This window comes from Asparagus officinalis, chromosome 3 (assembly GCF_001876935.1).
Source record: "Asparagus officinalis chromosome 3, Aspof.V1, whole genome shotgun sequence".
Lineage (NCBI taxonomy): Eukaryota > Viridiplantae > Streptophyta > Magnoliopsida > Asparagales > Asparagaceae > Asparagus > Asparagus officinalis.
Window position 1 is genome coordinate 58184506 of NC_033796.1, and position 9426 is coordinate 58193931.

Sequence of the window (9426 nt, forward strand, 5' to 3'; positions counted from 1 at the left end):
TAGAACGCGATACATATTTATTCATCTAGATGTGTTGAAGGATAGGAAAAGACAGATACATTTCATATCATACACAGTACAAAGAAAATCCACTCTTTTGTCATTTCCTATCGTATTTATTTATGCTATTTCTTCACTCTTGCTTACGCTACTTTCAAGTGATTGACATGCGCGGTACAAAGTTCGTGGTGCAGAACTTTTTTGATTCATCGCTTGTTTCTGCTCAAACGAAATGGATATCTTCCAAATTAGGGAATAGCAATCAAGTCTTTTTTTGGTCCATCCTTACTACGATACGGATTAGAGTCCAGTTATTCTCTTTCATCTAGAACAAAACCAAAAATATTCCTTGACTTGAATAAAATCTGGAGCCGTGTCGTATAAGTGAATATTAATTTCTTATCATTCAATGAACATCTTGTATTTCATAGAAATTGGGGGTAATATAGTCCTTACGTAAGGGCCAGCCTATCCAACTTTCAGGCATCAAGATACGTTTATGACGTGGATGATTATCTTTAATAGATATGTCTTATGTTAATGCCAATTCAAGTGATTCATTGACGTTTTTTGAATTTTAGATTTATTTCCATCACTTTTCCATTTGCAATGGAAATAGCTCAATTCTTTTAAAGTTATCTCTAAATATTCTAATAGTTTCTCCATATGTAATTCCTTGTATTCTTTTACCCTATAAATATTAATTAACGTCAAAGATTAAAGTTTCTAATTAAAATTAATTAATGCTAAGGTATAATATTATAGTGTTTTATCATTTCTATGGATTTAAACATCTATCAATTAATGTTACGAATGTATTTTAGCTACCCCAACTTATTACTAAAATTATATGAAATTACTTTAATTTATATAGTGCCTATAATTTTTAATCTAAAATATTTTTAAAAATTTTATCCATTAACCGGATGTTTTTAATCAATTCTTATTGTTTTTGTTTATCAGTATCAACTTAGATTATTCTTAGATGCTGAAAATGGATATAATCCTAAAGTAGTATTATATATACTATATAACTTATTGATATATATACTCACTATATATATACATATATATACATACACTATAGACCTACCGCCCCCACTCCACCAACATCATCCAGACTCCCGCTATACATTATTAATACTCCTATATAGTACGTCAATATAGCGTATATATATCATAACTAATACCGTGACTATATCCTGATAATGTAAAGGGAGAGAGAGAGAGACGAGAGAAGAAAGAGAGAGAATCTGGTATGACTCTGGTACCAAGCACAAATTTTGTGCTTGGTATGGATTGTCACATCCCTATTCGCAGCCTCACTACACCCAATATGGAACTCTCTGTCTCACATGTTGAATGAGTGGGGGAGACTTTGACACCTCACTACCAACCGCACCAACGTTTTTGTGCTTGGTAATCAAGGCATACCCATCCACATTACTGCTCAATATATGGTACCTACGTATACTACCTATACGGTTTAGCCTACATAACTACCTACACTGCTGAAATATTGTATATTTATTTCTTTACTTTAAATAAGTGAGATTCTACTTAGTCTCAAAATAGGTATAATTGAATTATAAGATTTATTAGTATTTTATTTAAATATTAATTAAAATAAATGTAAAGGAATTTAAGCTAAACTTGGATGAATATACGTAACTGGGATATTGTAATTGTTATTATGAATTGTAGTTATAGTAATGAAGAAAATATTTTAAAAATTTAAGTTTATTCAAATATTTTTTTACTCAAAAAGCTAAGATCATTGTTTGATTTACTGCAAACTTATAAATTATTTTTTGTTCTAAGAATTTAAATTGATCATTACCACCAACACCCAACAAGAAATTAATTAAAGTATGAAAGTAAAGATTGATTAAATTTGGTCTCTTATTCAACATAGCAACAATCTCAACAAGTAATAATTAGTAAGCCAAGCATTTTTTTTTTGAAAACATTGAATATTGAAGTTTGTGACAAACCCAAGCAAAATAATCACAATAGTAATTCTTTGCCAATTGGTTAAAGAGGTCATCTTTATATCATAAATGATTGGTCACGTGCTGCGCTAGCTATCACGAAGAGTATTTTACGTCTAGCTGACAATATATCCATTCACAGGATCAATAAAAGCATATTTTTATCGATTGCCTCTCACGAAATGCAAGATCATATCCATAGATAATAATAAAATATAGTAAAATGGTTAAATATCAAAGTGTAATTTTATGTGATGTAAGCAATCACATAAGCATACAAAACTACTAATAACTTTGCATGAAAATGCCTTATAAAAATTCCTAATCACATAAGCATACAAAACTACTAATAACTTTGCATGAAAATGCCTTATAAAAATTCCTAATTGTAATCAAAAATTAAGTTGTAATATAAAATGATTAAAAAATAATGTTCTTGAAAATTTCTAATTGAACCAAGATCAATCTTTCTCCACCTTTATCTTTTTTCTGGGCAATTCTAGAGTAGCATCTTCATTAGCTACGTCGATTGTAATATCAGGTTGGAGTTGAATTTCTTGTGCTATTATATTGCCTTCGCCTCATCTTTTGTCTTTTCATCTAACTTCACCAGGAATTTGAATGTTTTTCTGATGTTCAAAATAAATTTTTGGAAATATGGACTCTGATTATTTTTCTATTGCAATGAGAACAAATGTTATATTAATACTTATCAATTTGTTTATTTTCTAATTTACTACTTGAATAGAGTTAGGAATTACCTCTTTCTTTTCTGTAACGAGTTTTTCTGCTTTGCATCCAATAAGAGTTTCTACTGCGTCAAAGAGTGTTACTCTTGCATTATCCGTGCCATTTTCCACGAGAATCTTAACTAAGTACCTGTATTTTTCATTGTTACTTTCTAAAGACAATTAGTACTATATTTTAATATGTTCATGGCATAAAAAAAGATATATTACTTAACCTTGGTACTGGGTCATCAATGATTCCGCGGCATTTGTCATTCAGACACTCTTTACTAACATCTTTATCAACCTTCTTGTCACAACCTTTGCAAGCATAGAACCATGGTTCGAGCCTATTTAAAATAGTAGTTGTCTTTACCTTAAATGTGCAATACTGTGGCTGTATATTAACAAAGTTTAGTTAGATTTAAATTTGTAGATAAGAATATATATATAATATTGTACCTGTATTGAATTCTGTGACGTATGCATAATATCACTAATATGAATTTCCTTGGCATTTTTAAAAAGTGTCGATGGAGATCCTTTTGTTTTGCAGCTTCTTCCAATTAAAACCTGCATATTAGATTAAAATATAATACTATTTTATTATTGGGTTATATGAAAGTATGCTTGTTTTGCTTACCATTCCCTTAATTCGCTAGCCAGTTCTATTTTTGGGTTGATACATAATGTTGAAATAATTTGCGACGATATGCTTGTATCTCCTGCAAAAATGAGAAAATTATAGGATTAATTTTATGTTTAGCTATCTTTAATAAGAATTTCAGCAATAATTTATGTACCTTGATATATAGAGATTTTAAAATATGATAATCCTATTACAGGCCTATATTTGATTTCTGCTTCAAGAATTGAGCCTTCATTTGTAGCCAAATCTCCAAATAAAGTTGCACGCATTGGCATTCCACTGCATATGAAAAAAGGAAGAACGTTAATATTTTTTTCTCTTATGATATTGGAAATAAGTAACATGAATATACCTTATATCCATAAGCGTGATTTCTCTCCTAGTGTCTGGTTTGTTGTGTCTTGTAATATAGTTGATCACCGGCTTCACATTAGTTGTTATTGCAAGAATATTTGCAAGTGATTTGATAAAAAGATTATAATTCTGTAGATTAATGTTTCATTTTGTATTGAAGATTTAAGTAAGAAGTTTGTAAGTACTTACTAATTTTTGTTGCATCTTTCATGTAAAATGCTTCTTCAAATGGTACAAAGTTGTTAATATGTTGTCCAAGTGGAATCCTGTTGGTGCTTCTTTGATCGATACGTCTTTTGTTAGTACTAATTCAAGTGATTTGTGGATATTTGGAAAAGCTGGGTTTATTCCTTTTACTTCTCCATTTGAAATGAAAATAATTTGATATTTTTGAAGCATATCTATAAACTTTTCGATAGTCTCTTCGTACATATGGGAACAACTGTATCGACTCTCTATGAGTTAACATCTCTCTTAAGTTAAATCATTAGTCAATTAGTTTTAATGGAGATTATGCAAGTAAACTTAACTATTGAAGTAATAGATAAGAATTGTTTATCATTAATCGTGGATATATAAAGTAATCAATCCAGGATATATATATATAACAAACCCATCTATTTACAAATGTAGGTGGTTAGAATTTGTGTTATGAATTTATTTCTTTTGGAAAAATTTGTGTATAAAGTTATCACTTGGGGATATATAAGGTAACAGATAATTAATATATCAAACACTCTTTAGATAAGAATTGTATATCTATTAAAATAACAGACAATAATTATTACATGTGCTTCAAATACTTTTTAGATACTGTGTACAAAGTTATCAATCGGAGATATATAAAGTAATTAATCTGGGAAGTTAGGATTTGTTATCAATCGGATGGGAATTGATAGGAATAAAAGATTGTTGACTGTTGACTTTGTGTAATTAATTTTGTATAGGGGTAAAAGTGAGCAGGGAACAACTTTGATAGGCAAATGGTATTGCAGTTATTAAATTAAATAAAGAAATGGACAAGAAAATGAACGTGGCATGGCTAGAGAGCAGGATAACAACTCGTGGCCCTTTGATAACCATGAAAGGGGGACAGATGCGACTCCGAGTTAAAATTAAAGAGAACTGAGACTCCGTAGTCTCCGGATCAGTTTCTTCTGTGCAAAAGGGCAAAGGTAACCGAACACAAAGCCAACCATCCTCTTCCTCTCACTTTCGCTTCACTACCTAATAAAAGATCTTAATATAACATATTTTGTGAAATATAGTAGATAACTTGGAGACATCATAAATGAAGCGGAGAGAATCATTGTTTTGACAGCAATCTTTTAATCGGTTATTTTAATCGGTTAAATTTAAAAAAAAAAAAAAAAGGAAAGGTATCTATTTTATATTTCGGTTTAATCAAATTAAATATATAATCAAATAAATCTAAATTACATTAATATCAAACATGAAGATTTACCTTTATAAATGGGAGAACCTGCAACAATCAAATCCTTAATCCTCGAAGTTCTGCAATAAAATTGAAGTAATTTTTTAAAAAATTAAATTGCCTTAAAATGTAATTGCAATGTAAAACAAATATCACCATCACCATTAAATCAAATACACAATATTTCTAAAGAGTCATTATGCATGAAAATATAATAAAGAAACATACATGTTGAAGGAGATGGAGTTAGTATAAAAATTGTGTAATTTCTTGGTTTATATATAGGTACGAGTACATGTGATAGGATAATAGTCATAATTAGAGTTTTATTAGGATTTGAATTATATTACAATCAAGTTCCTATTAGATTGCGGTAGAGGATGAGGTAGCTCTTTGTGATTGCTTGGTTGACTTGCTTATTGATATCTTTGGCCACGTTGGTGCATGAAAGAAAAGTAGCTCTTTGTGATTGCTTGGTTGACTTGCTTATTGATATCTTTGGCCACGTTGGTGCATGAAAGAAAACAAAGTTTTTTTTTAACTAAAAAATCACGAATTGGTTTTGAGTTGTTTTGCATAGTTTTATGATATGGTGGAGAGCCACCCAAAAGGAAAGAAAAAATCATTAGAGATAATATCAATTACTTAAATTGTTGTTATGATCAAGTCAAGTGACGCGTTGAATTATAAATATTGCATTTTTAAAGAATTTAACCTAATGAAAGTGAAAATTTGAAAGCACCCGGCGGCTAAGAAATTAATACGGTCAACTATCGTATTAATTCTTGTTAATTATTGATATCGGTTATTTTAATCGGTTATTTTGTTAGTTCCAAAATAAGAGCTTCTTTTCCCATCATTAAAATTAAATTTGAAAATTAGAATTTGATTATAGATAAGGTAGTTCAAACTATAAAGGGGTATATTTGTCTAAAAAGATTTTTCGAACTCGTGCTTTTAAAGGTACGAATGTAGGTGGTTAGAATTTGTGTTATGAATTTAATTCTTTTGGAAAAATTTGTGTATAAAGTTATCAATTGGGGATATATAAGGTAACAGATAATTAATATATCAAACAGTCTTTAGATAAGAATTGTATATCTATTAAAATAACAGACATTAATTGTTACAGGTGCTTCAAATACTCTTTAGATACTGTGTACAAAGTTATCAATCGGAGATATATAAAGTAATTAATCTGGGAAGTTAGGATTTGTTATCCATCGGATGGGAATTGATAGGAATAAAAGATTATTGACTGTTGACTTTGTGTAATTAATTTTGTATAGGGGTAAAAGTGAGCAGGGAACAACTTTGGTAGGCAAATGGTATTGCAGTTATTAAATAAAGAAATGGACAAGAAAATGAACGTGGCATGGCTAGAGAGCAGGATAACAACTCGTGGCCCTTTGATAACCCATGAAAGGGGGACGGATGCGACTCCGAGTTAAAATTAAAGAGAACGGAGACTCCGCAGTCTCCGGATCGGTTTCTTCTGTGCAAAAAGGCGAAGGTAGCCGAACACAAAGCCAATCATCCTCTTCCTCTCACTTTCGCTTCACTACCTAATAAAAGATCTTAATATAACATATTTTGTGAAATATAGTAGATAACTTGGAGACATCATAAATGAAGCGGAGAGAATCATTGTTTTGACAGCAATCTTTTAATCGGTTATTTTAATCAGTTAAATTAAAAAAAGAAGAGGAAATGTATCTATTTTATATTTCGGTTTAATCAAATTAAATATATAATCAAATAAATCTAAATTACATTAATATCAAACATGAATATTTACCTTTATAAATGGGAGAACCTGCAACAATCAAATCCTTAATCCTCGAAATTATGCAATAAAATTGAAGTAATTTTTTAAAAAATTAAATTGTCTTAAAATGTAATTGCAATGTAAAACAAATATCACCATCACCATTAAATCAAATACACAATATTTCTAAAGAGTAATTATGCATGAAAATATAAGGAAGTTCAAACTATAAAGGGGTATATTTGTCTAAAAAAGATTTGTCGAACTCGTGCTTTTAAAGGGAGTATGATATGATTTTAGTTAAAAATATGCATCTATGAGAATTAAGAAGAGTCAGATGAAGTTTTCTAAAGAAAAAATACGAATAAAAGATAACAAAATTTGCAACTCCTAATTATTCACATGTACACCTACTGCCTCTGCTCATGTATACAAATGCAAATGACAGTGTAATAGTAAAGTTAGTATGTAGGTGTATAAATGTAAATAGTAATTTTGTTAGGATTTCATAAAAGTAAAATCCTACCTTTTGGAGGGTATTCATGCAAAAAAAACCAATGATATGTCAGTTTTTTCCTCCAAATAATATATCTATGAGAATGAAGCGTACCTATGAAATGAAAGTTTTCATAGACCGAACAAGCTATGAACAAAGAATAACAAAATTTTCCAATTCCTTAATTATTTCACATGTACACTTGCTACCCTCTACTCATCAAAATCACAGACTTAAATCCAACCCCAAAGAGCAAAAAATCCTACTAACCTCTCATGCCACAAAATAAGAAGAACTCAAGCCAACTACAGAGAGATAAATCAATTAAAAAAAAAGGAGAACCATCATCAAGAATTCAAACCAACTACAGATTCATTCTCATCTTTTAATCGGTTATTTTAATCGGTTAAATTAAAAAAAAAAAAGAGGAAAGGTATCTATGTTATATTTAGGTTTAATCAAATTAAATATATAATTAAATAAATCTAAATTACATTAATATCAAACATGAAGATTTACTTTTATACATGGGAGAACCTGCAACAATCAAATCCTTAATCCTCGAAATTCTGCAATAAAATTGAAGTTATTTTTAAAAAAAAATTACCTTAAAATGTAATTGCAATGTAAAACAAATATCACCATCACCATTAAATCAAATACACAATATTTCTAAAATGTAATTGCAATGTAAAACAAATATCACCATCACCATTAAATCAAATACACAATATTTCTAAAGAGTAATTATGCATGAAAATATATATTAAATCAAATACACAATATTTCTAAAGAGTAATTATGCATGAAAATATATAATAAAGAAACATACATATTGAAGGAGATGGAGTTAGTATAAAATTTGTGTAATTTCTTTGTTTATATATAGGTACGAGGTATTACATGTGATAGGATAATAGTCATAATTAGAGTTTTATTAGGATTTGAAGTATATTACGGGTGTAGGTGGGTTGAATTTGTGTTATGAATTTATTTCTTTCGGGAAAAATTGTGTTACGGGTATAAGAAATGTCCAATTAACATCTAAAGCAAGTTATTGGCTTGACTTTGATGTATTAGGACGTGGATAAGATCAAGTTTAGTTGGAACTCATTAATTACATGGTCATCTACTAACCATTGGATTTTAATTGGATAAGATCAAGTTTAATTGGGATTTCCTAATCAAAAGTTCAATCGGGGATTTATACTATGTCATCAATAAGTCGGTATAAGAAATGTCAAGTTAAAGCAAGTTATTGGCTTGACTTTGATGTATTAGGACGTGGATAAGATAAGTTTAGTTGGAACTCATTAATTACATGGTCATCTACTAACCATTGGATTTTAATTGGATAAGATCAAGTTTAATTGGGATTTCCTAATCAAAAGTTCGGAATTGTATCTTTGGCCACGTTGGTGCATGAAAGAAAACGAAGTTTTTTTTAACTAATTATTAAGGTAGTTCAAAGTATAAATGGATATATTTGTCTAAAAAAGATTTCCCGAATTCGTGCTTTTAAAGGGAGTATGATATTCGCATAGAAACTTCGATGGTGACTAATACAGTCAGTCTCAATTCTCATAACTTGACCCAGCTCGGTCCTCTTTATTTCCCAATGTTAAAATTTCTACATTTCAGTACAATTTACAGGCATCCAAAGCCGGATTCAAGAACTCAGAGATTATTATGCCTGCTCTCTACTTTTTACTATTCTTTCCCTTTTTTGGTCTAAAAAAGATTTACTTTTTTACTATTCTTTCCCTTTTTTGGTTAAAATTCAATAGGACAATAGCCGGCTGGGGCCCGCCTTCTGGAAAATGTCCTCAACAAGATATTATCCTAAAGTTTAGAATCAAACTGAATTAGATCAAGAGGACATAAACAAACTAATTCCCTTCAAAAAACTCCGTTACATCATTCTTCTTTGATTTTTCTTTTCAGCCATTAAGTTTGACTACAGAAATAATAACATATTTTTATAGTTTACTTTTTTAAGAGGAAA

The 9426-nt window shown here is 29.5% G+C and overlaps 1 protein-coding gene across 3 annotated transcripts; it reads right to left on the reverse strand.

The window, feature by feature from the left end:
* On the reverse strand, positions 2495 to 5241 carry LOC109832298 (replication protein A 70 kDa DNA-binding subunit A-like). Of its 3 annotated transcripts, none has more exons than XM_020399720.1 (7): positions 5188 to 5241; positions 3523 to 3647; positions 3363 to 3444; positions 3182 to 3292; positions 2956 to 3116; positions 2753 to 2870; positions 2495 to 2667 (listed from the first exon to the last, which is right to left on the reverse strand). In XM_020399720.1, the coding sequence occupies exons 3-7, from the start codon at positions 3363 to 3365 to the stop codon at positions 2557 to 2559; spliced, it is 504 nt and encodes a 167-aa protein (XP_020255309.1). In that variant the 5' UTR covers positions 3366 to 3444; positions 3523 to 3647; positions 5188 to 5241; the 3' UTR covers positions 2495 to 2556. The 3 variants fall into 3 exon arrangements, with proteins under 3 accessions (XP_020255309.1, XP_020255310.1, XP_020255308.1); XM_020399721.1 differs by lacking the exon at positions 5188 to 5241 and adding an exon at positions 3721 to 3815 and having other exon boundaries at positions 2495 to 2620; XM_020399719.1 differs by lacking the exon at positions 5188 to 5241 and adding an exon at positions 3721 to 3815.